The sequence below is a fragment of the Mesoplodon mirus genome, assembly GCF_964341445.2.
Source record: "Mesoplodon mirus genome assembly, chromosome: 5".
Lineage (NCBI taxonomy): Eukaryota > Metazoa > Chordata > Mammalia > Artiodactyla > Ziphiidae > Mesoplodon > Mesoplodon mirus.
In genome coordinates, this window is record NC_138980.1 from 48948706 (window position 1) to 48967509 (window position 18804).

At 44.9% G+C, this 18804-nt stretch overlaps 1 protein-coding gene across 1 annotated transcript in view; it reads right to left on the minus strand.

Annotated features, from left to right (window-relative positions):
- CYFIP2 (cytoplasmic FMR1 interacting protein 2) overlaps nt 1-18804 on the minus strand; it is a 142183-nt gene that overhangs the window by 72459 nt on the left and 50920 nt on the right. Inside the window, exons 13-19 of the mRNA XM_082621585.1 lie at nt 18471-18596; nt 9764-9930; nt 8857-9004; nt 5480-5633; nt 4276-4432; nt 3649-3745; nt 380-456 (exon numbers count right to left, since the gene is read on the minus strand). Of these exons, the coding sequence (XP_082477711.1) occupies nt 380-456; nt 3649-3745; nt 4276-4432; nt 5480-5633; nt 8857-9004; nt 9764-9930; nt 18471-18596 (926 nt within the window). The remainder of the gene's footprint in view (nt 1-379; nt 457-3648; nt 3746-4275; nt 4433-5479; nt 5634-8856; nt 9005-9763; nt 9931-18470; nt 18597-18804) is intronic.

Here is an 18804-nt window from a genome sequence, read left to right on the forward strand (position 1 = left end):
AAGTCCTATCAACTTCAGATGTGAACTCAAATGTTACTTTCTCAGGATAGCCCTTCCAGTTACCCAACGCAAAGACTAGTTCAGGTTTAACTGTCATATATTCCCATTAGCTTGTCCTTCGTAGGAACCTCCCTTGCCACTGTGCATTCAGTAGTTTTTAGTAATGTCTGTTTTCCTCACTAGACTGTAAGCTCCATGAGATCTAGCACCACATCTGCCTTTTCCTTTCTCCTACATTCTAGCACCAAATCCAGGCCCACAGAATCACTCAGATTTCCTTAGGTCCTAAAGGAGAAGGGAGGTTTTGCAACAGAGAACCTTGCCTTCCAGGTGGCAATCTTAGGAAGCTTTGCTGCACATATCCCTGGGGCTCTCATACCTGCCAGCCATTGCTTTGTAGTAAGCAAAGATCTGGTCCGCCAGCTTGTAGACAAACTGATCAAAACACAGGTTCACCTGGTGAAGAAGAAGCAGGAAATGTCAATGGTGTCTGTCCGGCTTTATTAGAGAAATTTCAGCAACTGAAGGGGGCAGTGGTGCAGGACTGCCTGAAGTGTGAGGTGAAGCAAGACGCTTTGCAGGAAAAAAAAAAGAAGATTCTGTGGCCAACTAAGTTTGGGAAGTCTGGTCCCTTGCTCTCAAGGTCCTCAACCAGGCACAAAGAAAGCAAAATTCAAAAAGCTGTTGAGGAACCACTGTCCCCACTGGTCCCCTCCTGGCTGTTACAAGGTGCCTGCCCATGGGGAATGCCACAGATTGGGCTTCACATCCTGTAAGTACACATATCAGTCCCCTCATCTCTCTCGATAGAATTTGTCTTTTCCTTTTATTTTACTTTACCTTGCTTTGCAAATGAAGAAGTTGATGGTCATTAAAAATTTAAAAACCTCTTTTTAAAACGAGTTTGCTTAAAAATCTTTGGTTTTTAACGAATAAGAGACCGTCTTGCCTTTTCAGTGTTTCATCATGTCAGTGGCAGAATGTGATGCTGAGGTGAGAAGTTCACAGCAGACACAGAGGACCGAAAGCAAATCCTCCAATGATGGCAAGAGCAGGGAACGGCCAAAGGTGGGGCGTTAAGGAGATGGGCTCTGATAGTACCAGGGTAACAGTATCACTTCAAAGGAAATAGACTGTATTTAGGTGATTAATCTTCAATCCTTTTTGCACCCAACTCCCAGTTCCATAAGGTTAACTCTTTATTCAAAGAGCTTTCATATCTTTTATTTTTCACACTAAATGTTATTCTGAACATAAAAACACAGTGCTGTGTACAGTGTTGTCCTCATATGCAGGTAACCAAGGCCTCTGCCCTGGAGTCTGAGCTTCAAGGATCCCTAAGGGGGCCTCCTTCAGGCAAAGGACCCATAGGATCCAGGGTGGGGTGCCCAACTCATGCCCCCCTTCGATAACCAGCTTTGAATATTCTTGCCCAAATAGCCCAAGTTCCTTCCAGGCCCCGTGTGCTCTTTTCCCTGGGTTCCTCCCTGAGGGTGGACTGCACTGCAGGTGTGTGCACCCCTAGGGCCTGGGGTTGGCCAAGGGGCCATCGTTTTGGGGCACAGGAGGGAGACAAAGCTTGGGTACCCACACATAGGCCCTTCCTGGTTCAGAACAGAGTCTGAAGATGGGAAGAGAAAGGGGGGCAGGCCATGAGCTCAGGCTCTCAATCTATACTTCTGCTCCATGGCCTCCAGTGTTATCCAGGGCTTGTCTGTGTGCTTTCTTTACATTCATTCATTCATTCATTCATTCATTCATTCATTTTTGCGGTACACGGGCCTCTCACTGTTGTGGCCTCTCCCGTTGCGGAGCACAGGCTCCAGACGTGCAGGCTCAGCGGCCATGGCTCACGGGCCCAGCCACTCCGCGGCATGTGGGATCCTCCCGGATCGGGGCACGAACCCGTGTCCCCTGCATCGGCAGGCGGACTCTCAACCATTGCACCACCAGGGAAGCCCCTACATTTATTTTTAAAATGTCACTTGGACATATGACACTCTAGATTTTTTGTTTTCAACCTGTTGGAGAACATGACTATCTAAAATCTTATTGGAAAATGGACCTGTCCAAGCTGCGATGCAACCAATTAACTTGTCTACTGGAATCTTTCTTTCCAAGTTTGTGTACTGCTCAGGAGACAAACAGGATAGATTTGCATTGGGGTCCATCAAGGTTTTCAACTCCCATAGCAACTGGAAGATTTAGAAAGAAAGCAGCATCTCTACTAGATTTTCTTTGAAATACATAAACTTTCAAACTAATCTGGTGGTAATGCTTGTCCTAAAACACATCTTTCCTTTACAAATAAGAATGCCTTATATTTGTGTGACAATTGGCCTCATTCTACGTTTATATAATCCCGTGTACTTAGGTGGAGCAGAGACTCTCATTCCAATTTCCAGATGACAAAATTGAGATATTTCATAGTCCTTAGTGCTCCTGATCCCCTGTTTCTGGTCCTTGCCGGCCCGTGGTAGGACTGCACTTCCTCGCTCCTCTTTGAAAGGAGGCACTGCCATGAGACTTGCTTTGACCAATGACATGTGTCACTTCCAGGTGGAAGCTTTAAGTATCAGAGTATGATTCACCCTGACATGTCCCCCTGCCATGGCAACTAGTGAATATCCCAGATGGGTTCCAGATTAAAGACTACATAGAACAGAGCCCCCAGCCAACATGCAATGGAGAAATGAACCTTTGGTCCCAAGCTACTAAGAATGTATGATTGTCTGTAACTGCAACATATCCAGCCTTTCCTGATGATTTCAGAAATAAAGCCATTGAGCGACTATTCAACAGCTTCATAGGTGAGAGGATGGCTATTTCCATCCTACCAGTACTAGAATGAGACTCTGTAAGCTGTGTGATGTGGGGGTAATGATACCTGAACACTCTAAGATTTATTATCTGAAAAATGGACGGTAGCATACACTTCTTAAATTACTGTAAAGATTATTTAAAATGTCCATAAAGTGCTTAGTACTATACCTGGCAAATGGTAAACATATAATAATTGATAGGTAGCATTACTGTTATTATTATTAGCCAATTAATCCAACTGTAAAAGACCCATATTTTACCCATGCAGTTCTAACATTTGCCATCCCTAAACATCTGAAAAAGAAAGACTATCATCCTGTTCTAGGTCCCTTTTGATGATCATGATGTTTATAAAGATCAGTCTCCAAAGCAAGTCACTGATCTCCCATGCTATGGTCTGAATGTTTGTGTCCCCCCAAAATTCATGTGTTGAAATCCTAACCCCCAAAGGTGATGGAATTAGGAGGTGGGGCCTTTGGGAGGTGATGAGGTCATGAGGATGGAGCCTTCATAAATGGGATCAGTGCTCTTATAAAAGAGACCCAGAGAGCTCCCTGGCCCCGTCCACCATATAAGGACATGGCGAGAAGTCTGGGACCCAGAAGAGGGCCCTCCCCTGACCAGGTTGGCACCCTGGTCTCAGACTTCTAACCTCCAGAACTGGGAGAAACACATTTCTGTTGTTTATAAGCCCTGCAGTCTGTGGTATTTCATTATAGCAGCCCAAGTGGACTAAGACACCCCACTTTGTGCCCAGCTAGAGATCTGAAAAGTCCAGACTCTTGGAACACGATTATAAGAACAAAAGGAGAAGCAATCACTTGCCTCAGCTTCGATCTCATCGTACAGGAACTGCTTTTTAAACTTAGTCAGAGCATAGTAGGCGCTGTCGTTGTACAGATCCAAAGGGTAGAGGACGTATCTGAAGAGGGAAAAACAACGGCCAGTAGCTCACTAATGATCTCTCTTAAGGCAGGCAGATTTAAACTTGCTTAGGAAATATGAACAGTTGGGTGAACAAATTCAGAGTTAGGAAAAAGAGACCCTTTCAGGGTCTAGGATGTTTCCAGCCTCCACTTAGGAATGACTTACTTTACTGTCTGCCCACAGAAATCAAAGTCCATGATGTTAATAAATCCAAGGCCTGAAAAAAATTAGTCTGGGACTAAAAGAAATCTGGTGGCCGTTAAGGCCATTAGCTTCCCTATCCCCAGAGATGATAATTTTCCCAGCATGGCTGTTACGAGACTGACAAAGTCTGGGAAGGACGGATGGTCTGGTAGATTTCTGAACCTTTCTGCAAGGCTGAGTCACATCTGGTGGTGACCTGATCCTGGGTGGGGCACACTGCCTCATCTGGAAAGTTCTGGAAAGAACAGGGCTCACTGGCTGGCAAACTGCCCTCTACCTGCACCTCGGGAACCTCCTTGCTGGCCCAACCCTGCCTCTTACTCCATCATGGAAGGTTCTTTGGTTTCCAGGATATGGTCTGTTAGAATCCAGGGCATGGACATCTCAATAGGGAACTGGATTCGCCGGCCCATGGTTAACTCCAGGAAGAATTCTCGGAACCAGAGCTGGGAGAGGTCGCAACACTGCTGCAGGGCTTCTGGAAGCATAAGGGAGAGAGCCTTGGGTTACACATCGGAAGCACCCGAAGATCTTAGTTCTTACTGTTTTTTTTTAAACTTTTATTCTTCTTTCATTGTGCTAGGTACAGAGCAGGTACTCACGAATATGACTCGATCAGTAGACCCTGCTCTCCTGTACCTGAAGGCCAGCCTAACGTCTATTTAGAAGACAGTGTTTGGGGAATTCCCTGGTGGTCCAGTGGTTAGGATCCCATGCTTTCACTGCCAAGGGTGTGGGTTCAATCCCTGGTCGGAGAACTAAGATCCCGCAAGCTGCGCATTGTGGCCAAAAAAAAAAAAGAAGACGACAGTGTTTGTTCACCCAGCTGTGTGTGTGTGTGTGTGTGTGTGTGTGTCGGGGTGCCAAAATGTGCTTGCTATAAGTGTCAAGACAGATCCACGGGTGCCCGCTTTTAAATAGACTGCAGCCATGACCCTTGCTTGTGGTAATTATGGATCCCTTACAGAGGCCTTGAAGACCCTTCCTAGGCCGCTCCCTATGGAGAAGTCTGGGCTGTTTAAGATCACTCTTTTCAATACCAACAGACACATCACCCCTCCCAGGACCCTGGGATGCTGCTCTCCCTCCACTCCCCACCTCTGTCCCACCTGCACATGCATCCCACCAACAGGAGAGGTGGAGCGGGGGACTTGGGATCCAGGTGCAGTCCGGGAGCCTCCTTTGCTAGGAGCAACGGGCACTAATCAGCTCAGCACTGCGGCTTAAAAACAAAAGGCTGATCTGGTCCCTGCATGTGTCTGAGGGTGTCACCTGTTTGTGATCCTGCTTTACTGGGAACTTCATAACCAATTAGCTACAAATATCTACCAGATTTAGCTGAGTCAGAATAGCTGGACTGAGCCTGGCCTTTTCCAGAGCCTACTGGAAAGTGTGCCTTTTTTCTTTGGTGGCAAAATGTGCCCCTTTGGGTAGATGATCACGTCTCTTTGCAACTTCTGGCCCGACAGCCTTAGACGGTCTAGTTCCTGGGAGCCCTCCCCCTGCCCCCGACAGGGCGGCTCACCACTGATGTTGAGCAGGTGGGTGAAGAAGAAGGACTGCTTGTGGAAGTCCTCTATGGCGAGGACGATGGGTCCATCCAGGCTGCTCCGCAGGGTCTTCTTGGAGCCACTTTTGTCTGCGATGAGCGATTCAAGCATGGTCCGCACCATGTACAGCTTGAAAGAGAAAGGAAGATGGGAAGGTCAGGGGCTGGCCCCCCATCCAAGGGAAAAGGTTGCTTTGTGCTGTGTTTCTATTCTTTTTCTGAAGATATCTGCCCTTAAAAAGCACTGTCTTAATGAAGCACCAGTTTAGGGTTGGAGAAGTAAATTTGGAATGTGTAACCTTCAAGAGGGAGATTGGCCAGCCTGGCAGGATGTTCTGCCTGGGGCAGGCGGCCTCCCGGGTAGGAGGACCTGGTAATACCAGGTCTTTCAAGGCCCAGGGTCCTGCCTGCTCTGCTTGGCCCAGGGCGTGGGCATCAGAGGAGAACCTCATTCCACGTCACCCTGGAGTCGCTCCCTGCTTTACTGGACAGCCACGGTGGCACCAGGGGTGGAGCACTGGACTCAGAGTCAAAAGAATGGGGTTCAAGGCTAGGTACGCCCTGACTTGCTGTGTGACCTTGGGCAACAAAGTCCCACTCTGGGCTTCAGTTTTCTTGTCTGCTAACGTGAGGAGGTTGCACCAGATGCTTTCTCCAACCAGTCCCTTTCAGCCCTGACATTCCAAGGAACTGTGAAATGGGGTAGGATCAGAGCAAGCCCCCCACCACCTCAGGTTTCTGACCCTCAAGACCGAGGGACAGCGCCTCTGCAGGCATCAGCTGCGTGGTACAGCTTGCCGAAATGCTGGGTGGAAAGCAGGTGAAGATCGGTACTTACACAGGAGGCCTACTAGACAATTAACTCCTGCTTACAGAGGGCCTTAAGTGCAAAGGGCGCAAGTGCTAATCTACATCTTTCCACATCACGTGTCTTTGAATCTTAGGGCTGGAAGGGGCCGTGAGCAGCCAGGCTAGTCCATTCGTGCTGCCTCCTGGAGAAGGGTACCCAACCAACCCAGCCAGGCGGTGTTATACCAGGGATCGGCAGCCTCTTCGGCCCTGTGTGCCACCAGTGGGGTGAAACAAAGCCCGCGGGGACCACTGGCAGGCCTAAGACATAGATAGGAGAGAGGAGGAGGGAATGGGAGGGCAGGAGAGACAGGGAAGAGGGAGAGAGAGAAGAGAGAGAGAGAGAGAGAAAAGCAAGAGGTATTGTATACGGTGGGAAAGCCGCCACGACTGCTAGAGGCCACCTGCCGACCACCTCTGAGATGCTCCAACCTCCCTCTGCCACCACGTCCATGCTGGCCGCCTCTGATCTTCTCTAGGACCACACCCACCATGCGCCTGGCCTGGGCTGGGCAGCACGGCCACAGAAAGGAGTGGCACGCCATCCCTGGCACAGCACTTTCCTTTGTGGTGAAGGAACTACGGGGCTGCTGGTTTATCAGGCAGCCCATCCTCTGCAATCCTGTCAGTGGGCACGGCTGACCATCCCTAAGACTCGAGAGGCACTGCTCTAATGACGGCCTTTGGAGTCCTCCAAGAGAGGAGTCTTCAATCCAGTCTGTGCGGGCGCCGACTGATTTGTACCAAATTCTAACTATTTGAAAATCCATTTCATCCCTAAGAGGGGAAAGGTTTTCCCCACCTACTTTTATTAAACAAAGCATTTAATTCACCAGAACAGTCACCTCCCAGCTCTGCCAGATGCCATGTCTACTGTGCTCCCAAGGCCCTAACAGAGCCCCAGGGTGGGAGTCAGGAGACCTGGTTCTCGTCCCACCTCCATCTAAACTCACCTTGTGACTTGGACAAGTCACTTCCCCTCTCTGGACCTCAGTTTCCCCATCTGCAAAATAGGGGGAGGAACTAGTTTGGGACTAGTTTGTCTCTAAGGGCTCTTCCAAGCTGACTGTCTAGGAGTCTATCAAGTATGTCTGGGCCACGCTAACATGACTTGGGGGTGTCGGGGGGGCCCGTTGGTGACACTCCCTCTCATATTATCTTTATAAATGCTCCGTTCTCCCTCCCTGCCCCCCACCCCTCTCTCATTCTCTGCCTGTTGGCCCCCTTTTGCGACCTCCTCCTTTCCAGTTTCTCTTTTGCCTCGCCCGGAAGCAACGCCCAGAAGCCCTGCTCAGCCCCTCCAGGCCATTCTGGACTGGAAAGGTCTCTGGCCCTTGGCATGACACAGAACCGTCTGTAGAAGCTTCCTTGAGAAGTTCCACGTCTCTCGAGCAGGCAAGATAAGTGCAAAGGGATCTGTGGGCTGCGGGCCAAGGGAAGCTACGATGCCAGTGCTGAGAACCCAGCTCACCCCGGTGCCGCCTCCCTGCCCCCACCCCGTGCCCAGACACAGACACACATACAGTGAGAAGCGTCAGGGGTGGGCCTCAGATGGCTCATCTCAGATGATTCAAGGAATCAGGATTTCAGAGATGAGAGAGGTTTAAAGGTCATGTGAAGCAGGAGTTCCCAGCCTGGGGCTTTGGGGGCCTGTAAGACCTTTAAAAGCTGTAATGGGTCCATATGCTTTTTTTCAATACCTCAAAAAGCCTACCAGAAACTATTTATCCTTAAGTAGGGGGCAAGGATTTAACTGAGATGCCTAGGTTCTTTACTTTTTTTTCTGTAATTCTAACGACTACTTTGGATAAGCCATAGACAACCTCTCGTTGTTGAAAAAGCTCCGGTTGGCAACACTGAATATCTCTGACTATTAGACTTTCTCTAAGTGGTTGAGGGCTTTGGATACTTGTGATTTCGGGGGGGTATGGGGAATAACAAGAGCGGTGTTTTGTCAGTAACGTGATCTCATCCAAAGTTTTCATTTAACGGAGAAGATAACCAGAGCTCAGAGAGGTCAAGGCACTTATCCAAGATCCCACAGCAAGTCAGAGGCAGAACTTGGGAATTCCCAAGCTAGGACATCACTACAGGGGAAGCGGGGGTCAGCGTTCATTAAACAGGGAGAGGATAGATGCATACAGATCCCACTTTAAACTTCTCCTATACTTTGGAACCTGTACTTCACAGGGCTAGGATAGCCAGTCCTGCTATTACCCCCAATTTGCCAGATTAGACAACTGAGGCACAAAGAGATCTGTGTAACGTGCCCGAGGTCACACAGGTATCTAGGACTAGAATCCAGGTCTCCTGAATCTTAAGTCAGTGGTCCTCCCTCTTATAACAAAACAAGATGGCAGAATAAGACTAGAGCAGCCGCTTGACCCTGCCCCTCCTGCCTGAGGACCCCCAGCCCCACTGCCCCATGGTCCAGCCAGGATGACCTACCATAGCCTGGCTGGCCTCTGAGTCAGCAGAGCTGGCCTGTGCCTGGAGCTGCTTACCTGTGTGCTGGAGGGCCCCACGGCACGCCGGGGCACCTTGATGTCAAATCCACCTTTGGGGTCCTTCTCCCCTCTCAAGCACGGGTCATTGGGGGGCTCTCGGCCTCCCTCCCAGTCACAGATGGTTTTCCGAATTGCCTGTAGGACACTGGAGAAGGAAGAACTGGGATTCAGACCAGCTGGAAAGAGGCACTGCGAGCCTGTTTCTAGAGTCCATGGTGTTCCAGGACCACGTGCCTTAGAACTCCTGGCACGCTTGTGAAACATGCTCACTCCAGGGCCCCATCCCCAGGGCTGCTGGCTTCACAGACTTAAGGTGCAGTCCAGAAGTCTGCATTTTACAAGTGCCCCAGTGATGCTGATGCCCACTGGCTGTCTGAGAACTCAGCTCTGAGGCCACACAGTGGGAGAGAACCTGAGTGAAGGATGGCTATTTTTCTTTTTGCTTATAGGACAGTTTCATTAGTCCATTTAAATCTCTGTAATATTTAACACTTGAATAATAGCTTCTATGTGTTGCACACTTACTCCGTGCTACTGTGTGCTTAGGTCTATACATGGATTATCTCATTTCATCATCCCAACAGCCTGTGGAGTAGGTACCATCATCATCCACAGTTTACAAACGAGGGAAACTGAGGTGTAGAGAAGGTAAGTAACATGACTAAGTTCACACAGCTAGACAGTGGTGGATATGGGCTCCAAACCCAGAGATGGAGGCTTAATTCATCCCAAATGTCCAGTCTCCTAAAAGGGCCTCATAGGACTTGCTGGAACTCACTGGAAGGTCCGTTTGTGTTCAGACACTTCCCTGGAAGCTGACTGAGCTGGGAACGTCCTCTCTGGCCTGCACCCAGCAACCCCGATTTTGGATGTGCCCCCTGAAAAAGACCGTCTGAAGACCCACCTGATGAGGACATTCTTCTTCTTCCGCACTGCCTGCCTGAGGGGTTCACGCAGGGTCACCTGGGCAAAGTCCTGCAGGGCTGCGTAGATGGTGTTCCTGATGGCCTGGTTGAAGACGCTCTCCATCCTGCCCATGAGCACCTGCAGGCCTTTGATCATGGCGATCACCTGGCCAGGTACAGATCGAGGTCAGGCTCACTGTGCCTTGGCATACCCGTCTGTCTGGTACCCTCACCACGTCTCTGGGGGGAAGCTGGAGGAGACATCCTGAAGCATGAGGCCAGTGAGTGCTCCTCAGAGTGTCAGTTCACGGCTGGGTGGCAATGTGTGCCAGAAGAGAAATCAGCACTCCGCTTCCCTTATCAAGGAAGTGCTGCTACAAAGCAAAGATGTCAGCCACACGCTGCGCGTGTGATTCACCATCAGCTGATTTTCATTCTGGCACCAGCTCCCCATCTTGACGCTGACTGGTGACAATTTGCAGCTGGTCCATGGACCATGTTTTGAGTAGCACTCTTGACTTTGAGAGGTCTCTCCACATACCGTGTGCCCACAGACAATATCAAATAGAACTTCTTTCTATAGAATTTTTACAATCTTTGCTTTTGAAATGATTTGGCCAGTTGCTGCTTGAGTCCATAAAATAGGATTCCTGTAGAAGTCTTGTGGGGAAAGGCTTCTGCCCTTCTATTTACCTCCTCCATAGCCCCTTAACTCACTTATCTGTCTACAGAGGTGGGGAGACAGGTGACTATGATGCGTGTAGCGTCACTTTGACCTTGGTGCTCACTTGGGATCTGTCTGCCTGTGGGGTGTGTCCTCTCCTCTGGGTGCCTGTCTTGTCCTTGCGGTAGTCACCCCTCCCCATCCCGAGGATGGGAGGTGTATATTTATGCAGCTGCTTTGCCTGTTTCCCAGTGGGAAGTTTCATGGGATGGGGGAGGAATAGGAAGCCTGGTGTGGCCTTGAGTGAAGTCACATTCTCTGGTCCAGCTTTACCAAACCTGATCCTTTGGCCCCCGTCAGCCTCAAGTGCTAACTTCTAGATTAGCTCAGAATTCAGAGGGGAGGGAGATCAGCTCGGTGTTTTGTGACCACCTAGAGGGGTCGGATAGGGAGGGTGGAAGGGAGACGCAAGAGGGAGGGGATATGGGGATATAAGTATACATATAGCTGATTCACTTTGTTATAAAGCAGAAACTAACACACCATTGTAAAGTAATTATACTCCAATAAGGATGTTAAAAAAAAAAAAGAATTCAGAGGGGAAAGCCTTGTCAAATCAGCCTCCTGACAACTGCCACACTTGTCACACCCCTCATGACATGGTCGATTTCCTCCCTTTGCACCAGACTGTAAGCACTGCAGGGGTGAGGCTTGGCATGCTGTGTAGGCTCCATCCCTGGGGCCCGGGGCCCTGGTGGGCCCTCAAGAGATTTTTCTTGAAAAGCAATGAGTAAATGAATCAATGAGCTTAGATTCTAAGCCTTTATGTTCCTCCAAACTGTAAATGAAGAAATAGAACATTCGAGGCAGGAGAAATAGTGAGAATAGTTCAGAAGGTAAGAATTTTCACTAGAACCAACTGTCTAACGGTTTTGCTGAAGAGAACCTTTATAGTGCAGAAATAATGAGAGAGAAGCTCTAAAGGAATGTTAATTCATAAAAGAATCTGGGCTCCTGGCTGGCAATGAAACTAGGAAATAAGGGACAAAGGAAGGACAAAATAATGAAGATTTTTCAGAATAACTCCAAACACAGAAGAGTATGCAGATCTGTTAGACCTAAGGGAAAATCTTTGCAACTTTGGGCTAGGCAGAGATTTCTTAGCTAGAACACAAAAAATCACAAACCACAGAATAATAAATAAGTTGAACTTCATCAAAATTAAAAACAGGTGCTCTTTAGAAGGCACCCCTAAGAAAATGAAAAGACAAAGTCACCGATTAGAAAAAATATTTGCAACGTATTTGTGAATAAGGACTTGTATCTAGAATATATAAAGATTCTCACAATTTAACACTAAGAAGATGGAAAGCTAATTTTAAAAAATGGGCAAAAGATTTCAAAAGACAACACTTCACAAAGGAAGATGTATGAATAGCCAATAAGCACATGAAAAGATGCTCAATATCATTAATCTTCAGAGAAATGCAAATTGAAACCTCAATGAGATGTACTAAATATCCATTAGAATGGCTAAGATCAATAAGACTGACAGCACAAGAACTGTGAGGGTGTGTGCCAAAGAACACTCATATATAATTGGTGGGAATATAAAATGGTACACCCGCTTTGGAAAACTGTTTGGCAGTTTCTTAAAAAGTTAAACATACACCTCCAATATGACCATTCCAAGAGAAATAAAAACCTATGTCTACACAAACACTTATACTCAAATATTTAAAGCAACTTTGCTTACATTGGCCAAAAGCTGGAAATGGCCCAATGTTTATCAACAATTGAATAGATACACAAATTGTAGAATAGCCACACAATGGAAAAATACTCAGCAATGAAACGAAACAAACTATTGATACAAAAAACAATGTGGATGAATCTCAAAATTATTATGCTGAGTGAAAAAGCCACACACACAAAATACATACTATATGATTCCACTTAAATAAAATTCTAGAAAATGAAAACAAATCTATGGTGGCAAAAAATGTGGTTGTTTAGGGCCAAGGATAGAGGGAAGAATGGATTGCAAATGGCATAAGAAGTCTTAAAGGGAGATGAAAATGTTCTGCATCTTGTGTTTTTGGTTTCACAGGTGTATATACAACTGTCAAAACTTTGTGAATTATACATTTTAAATGGATGCAGTTTACCAAATGTAAATTATACCTCAGTAAAGCTGATTGAAAAAAACAATAATATTCTCATGGAGATAGCACATTCACGACACAAGAGTTGGGTGCAATTAAAAAAAAAGAAACATTTAGAGAACAAGATGGAGCTTTTGGACATTTAAAATATTATAGGCAAAATAAAAAATACTAACAGAGTTGAAAACTGAAATTAAGGAAACATCTCATAAAGCAGAACAAAAATAAGTGATATGCAATAAGATAGAAAAGATAGGAAAATTAGACACTAACTCCTGGGCATCCAACATCTGACAGATAGAAAACCCAGGAAGACAGAACAGAGAAAACAGAGAGGAGGAAATTATCAAAATTAAAATTCAAGAAAATTTCCCAGACCTACGGAACTTGTATTTCCACACTGCAATGGCCTATTTAGTGTCCCAAACAATGAATGCAAAAGGCCCTTATCATGATGCCTTACAGTGAAACTTCAGAAAAACTGTGATAGAGATAGACTATAAAATTCTACAGATGAAAACGAAAGAATAAAGTTAGACTCACATTTCCTAATTTCAAAACTTACTACAAAGTTACAGTAATCAAAATGGTATGGTAGTGGCATATAGAAAGACATATAGATCAATGAAAGAGATCTGAAAGCCCAGAAATAAACCCTTACATTTATAGTCAATTGATTTTTGACAAGAGTACCAAGACAATTCAATGGAGAAAGAATACTCTTTCCAACAACTGGTGCTGGGACAACTGGACATCCGCATGCAAAAGAATGAAGTTGGACCCCGACTCACACCATATACAAAAATTAACTCAAAATGACCAAAGACCTAAATGTAAAAATTGAAACTATAAAAATCTCAGAAGGGGCTTCCCTGGTGGCACAGTGGTTGAGAGTCCGCCTGCCGATGCAGGGGACACGGGTTCGTGCCCTGGTCCAGGAGGATCCCACATGCCGTGGAGCGGCTGGGCCCGTGAGCCATGGCCGCTGAGCCTGAGCGTCCAGAGCCTGTGCTCCGTGACGGGAGAGGCCACAACAGTGAGAGGCCCGCGTACCGCAAAAAAAAAAAAAAAAAAAAAAATCTCAGAAGAAAACATAGGAGTAAATCTTTGAGAACTTGGATTAGGCAATGGTTTCTTAGATATGACACCAAAAGCACAAGTGACAAAAGAAAAAATAAATTGAACTTCATCAAAATTGAAAACTTTTGTGCTTCAAAAGACACAAATAGAAATAGAAAGTAAATAGACAGTAAAAAGACAATCCATGGAATGGAGGAAAATTTTTTCAAATTATATGTCTGATAAGGGACTTGTATCCAGAATATATAAAAACTCTTTCTTTTGGTGTTTGAATATTGATATATTTTTAAATATACCAGTTCTGGAAAACAAGATGCATGATAAAATTTTTTCCTCTTTTTCATTTTGGCTCATAAATTTGGCTGCATTTTAGAAAACAGTCCCTGTTTTCCTGTTTTCCTGAATTAATTAGCTTTTTCTGATACAGAATATATAAAAATTCTTATACTTCAAAAATAAAAAGACAAATAACCTAAAATAAAATGGGCAAAGAATCTGAACAGACATTTCTCCAAAGAAGCTATGCAGATGGCCAATAAGCACATGAAAAGGTGCTCAATATCATTAGTTATTAGGGATATACAAGTCAAAACCACCATGAGAAACTACTTCACAACTAGGATGGCTAAAATAAAACAGACCATAAGTGATGACAAGGATATGAAGAAATTGCAACTCTCGCACACTGCTGGTGAAAATGTAAAATGGTGCAGCTGCTTTGGCAAACAGTTTTACAGTTCCTCAAATTTTTAAACGTAGAGTCACCACGTGACCCAGTAATTCTGCTTCTAGGTATATACTCAAGAGAATGAAACATATTTCCACACAAATACGAATGTACATATCAGCATATTCATGATAGCCAAAAAGTTGAAACAACCCAAATTTGTGAATATATAAACAAATATGATATATTCATACAATGGAATATTATTCAATCATAAAGGAATGAAGTACTGATATATACTAGAACATGGATGAACCCTGAAAACATCATGTTAAGTGAAAGAAGCCAGTCACAAAGGATCACATATTATATGGCTCCATTTAAATATAATCTCCAGAAGAGGCAAAACTATGCAGACAGAAAGTAGATTAGTGGTTGCCAGAGGCTGGTGGGGAAAGGGACGAATGGCAAATGACCACTAATGGGTATGGGTTTTTTTGGGGAGATAACAAAAATGTTATAAAATTAGGCAGTGGTAATGGTTTCACAGCTCTGAATATACTAAAAATAAGTGTACACTTTAAAGGGTGAATTTTTTAATATATAAATTATATCTTAATAAAGCGATTATTAAAAAATTATACAGAGGAAAAAATGACAAGGAAACAGGGATTAGACTAGAATCCAACTTTTCAGCAGCAACACTAAAAGCTAGAAAACAATGGAATAATACCTTCAAAATTCTGGGAAAAAATTATTTACAATTTAAAATTCTCTAGCCACTCACTATGAGTGAATTTAGAAGTAAAACATTTTCAGATATTCAAGATCTCAGAAAAATTTTCCCCCATAATCCCTTTCTTAGAAAGCTTTGGAGGATATACTCCACCAATATAAAGAGAGAGTCAGCCCTGGGGTCCAATACAGGAGAGGGACAAAGGGAATCCCAGGGTAATGATGATGAGATATCTCAGATCAGTAACTGAACAACAGATCTAGAGACAAATCAGTTCAGATTGGAGAGAAGGAAAAGGGGCTTCAGCGGGAATGGCTCCAAGAAAAAAAAGAGTAATAAAATTTGTAAAATAATGACTGTGATTAGCTCTTCTGTAGGAAGTTTTACATTGGTATGTTTGAGGGCTCCTTTTTGATTGGATCATAGAAAACTTATCAAACAAAAAGGCAAAAGCTGTGCCAGAAAAGAGATGTATTCATATTAGACCACATGACTCAGCAATGAACAGTTACTCAGTTATAGTAATATAGAGCAACTATTAATTTAACCAAAAAGTGTTAAATTGCCACTTTGGGAAGATGGGAGAAAGGAATTGGGTGTATTGGGGGTGGGAATGGGAGGTAGAGATTAAAGAACTAAACTGTTTTCTCCCAAAGTAGGAAATCAATAGAAAATGCCATAAATTGAAAAACCAAGGAACAGCCCCATCAGGCTGTTAGTGGAAGTACAGAGATAAATACCAGAAGAAATAGCTTGACGAGGTGAAAAGATGTTTCCTATTTTGGGATTCAGGAAGGAGTGAGGTGGTGCAGGTTACTATAATACTTTTGCCGTGTTTTAGTGTTGTTTAATGCCATGTAAAAATTACTTTTCTTTCTTTCTTTAAAATTTAATTTAATTATTTTTATACAGCAGGTTCTTATTACTTACCTATTTTACACATTAGTCTAAATATGAGAGGAGCATTTTCTGAACTACCTATGGTGCCTATGCATTGCTTTTATTAAGGAAAGAAAGGTATAAACGGTTTTACAAAGTTGTATGTCCTCTTTGACTGTAAGTCTCATTTTATATAAATAGGCTTGAGGAGGACTTTCTCCCCCAGTGATGACTGGGCAACTGTCTTCCAGGCTGACTATTTGCAATGGAAGTGCCAGGAGGTCAGGACTACTCAGCTCAATGCCAAGTGTGATTACAATCTGTCTGGGGAGAGAGGAGAGACCCACACATCCATCAGCGGGTGAGCACATCAACCGAATGGGGTGAGTCCACGCAACGGACTATCACTCAGTCATAAAAGGGAATGCAGTACTGATTTGTGCTACAATGGAGGGACCCTGAAAACATGAAGTAAAAGAAGCCAGACACAAAAACCACATATGATACGATTCTACTTATAGGAAACAGCCAAAACAGGGAACTCCACAGAGACAGAAGGAGACTGCTTAGGGCTGCAGGGATAGGGAATAGGGGGTGATTGTACCGGTTTCTTTTTGAAGTGATGAAAATGTTCTAAATTTGACTGCGGCTGCCCAGCACTGGCAATATACTAAAAATTAATGAATTTACATTTTAAGCTCGCAGTACTCCTCATCCGACTTCTGGCTGTGCAGCCTGGAGCCCGTCACCACCTGGGGAACATCAGCTGTCACCCTCACTGTCGACGCACCTGGCACTTTTCTACCTTATTTCACTGATTCCCCCAAGAACACTGCAAGGGAGGTGCTATTATTATACCCCTTGGCAGATAAACTGAGGCTCAGACAAGTGTCTTGCTAAAGGCCACATGCCTTGTAATTGATTGAGGGTTCAAATTCAGGTGGTGTCCTAGAGGGGTGGGATAGGGAGGGTGGGAGGGAGACGCAAGAGGGAAGAGATATGGGAACATATGTATATGTATAACTGATTCACTTTGTTATAAAGCAGAAACTAACACACCATTGTAAAGCAATTATACTCCAATAAAGATGTAAAAAACAAAAAATTCAGGTGGTGTGACGCCAGAGGCCCACTCACAACGACCCTGGTTGACTGCAGTGCAGCAGCTTTCAGACTTCTGGGTCTGTGATTTACCGTAGGAAGTGTATACTATCTACTAACTCAGGAACACATACCTGCCTGAAATGACCCCACTGAGCCTCAGTTCTTTAAAGTTCAGCCTGGAGATCAGCTAAAGAGCAACTCTAACCCCTAATATGTATGACGCTTTATAGCCTTCACTGCTCATTTACATCATTATCTCTGGTAATTACTCTTTGATTTTCAACAATGATGCTGGGATGGAAGTGGGTAAAGATAATCAGCTCCATCTTATAGACAAAGAGGCTGAGGCTCAGAGAGATGAAGGGTCCAGGGGTAGCATCCAAGTCTCTGACTTCTAGGCTTCAGAGAGTCATGAAAGAGGTAGCTGTCACTCATAACCCAGCAAGAATGAGCTCCGTCACCCTCACAGACATATCTTTTTGTAATCAGACAAACAATAAAAACCAAATCAGAAGGTTATAAAGCAGGAAGTAGAATCCTCCCTTTAGAAATTACTACTGTTAATGGTTTGGTATATATAAATATATACACTTATGTCCTTCCATTTTGAGCAGATGTGCAAAAGTATATTAATTTTAGTAGAAATGGCATCATTTTACATGCCGCTCTTTAACCTGTTTCTTTTTTAACAATATACTGTGTATATCTTTTCATGTCAGTACATCCATTTTAGTGGCTGCATAGAATTCAATGATATAGCTGTACCTTTATTTATTTTACCTGGTCCATACTGAAGGACATTTCAGTTGTTTCACATATTTTGGCATTATAAACAATACGGCAATAAATGTCTGTTATATATGTCTCAGCACAGTTGGCTTATTTCCCTGAGATATATACGTGCCAAACGGTATGCCTGTTAAAAATCTGAATACAGATGATCAGAATGCCCTCACAGAAAGCCTGTAAAATGTGGACTGGCCACTCAAAGTATCTGAGAAGGTCTATATCCCACTTCAACCAGCAACAGACATCACCAATCTACTAGATCTTTACTATCCTGACTGGTCAGCATTCTATCTCATCTTAGTTTCGATCTGAAGTTCTCCAACCACTCCTCAGCCTGGGCATTTGTTATATCTCTTTTGGCCACGTGTTTTGTCCCTGCTGTTTGGTCTAATGGAGTGCCTCTTTCTTTGGGATTCTAAGAACAGAATGCGTTTCTCACCGCTTCTGAAAGAACAACTTGGGACAGAGATGAATTCGGGTGGGAGGAGGGGGCAGGGAAGTGCATGCACAAGAGGCCCATGGCTGCCGCCCGGCCCAGCACCCCTCCAGGAAGCCCTACGGCTGCTGACACTGAGCAGCCTTGGGGGTGGGGGGCGAGGAGACGCAGGGAGTCGGCACCCACCTCGACAAAGGCAAACTTCTCCTCACTGGTGTAGTTGTAGCGGGTGGCTCGCTCATACTCCTCGGCCGTGCCCGGGCAGTCCTTGTTGCAGAACTTGTCCGTGGGGTGAACGAGCTTCCAGGAGTACTGGGGAGAGAGGAGAGACCCACGCGTCCATCAGCGGGTGAATGCATCAACCAAATGGGGTGAGTCCACACAACGGACTATCACTCAGTCATAAAAGGCAATGCGGTACTGATTTGTGCTACAGTGGAGGGACCTTGAACATGTGAAGTAAAAGAAGCCAGACACACATAACCACATATGATACGATTCTACTTATAGGAAACAGCCA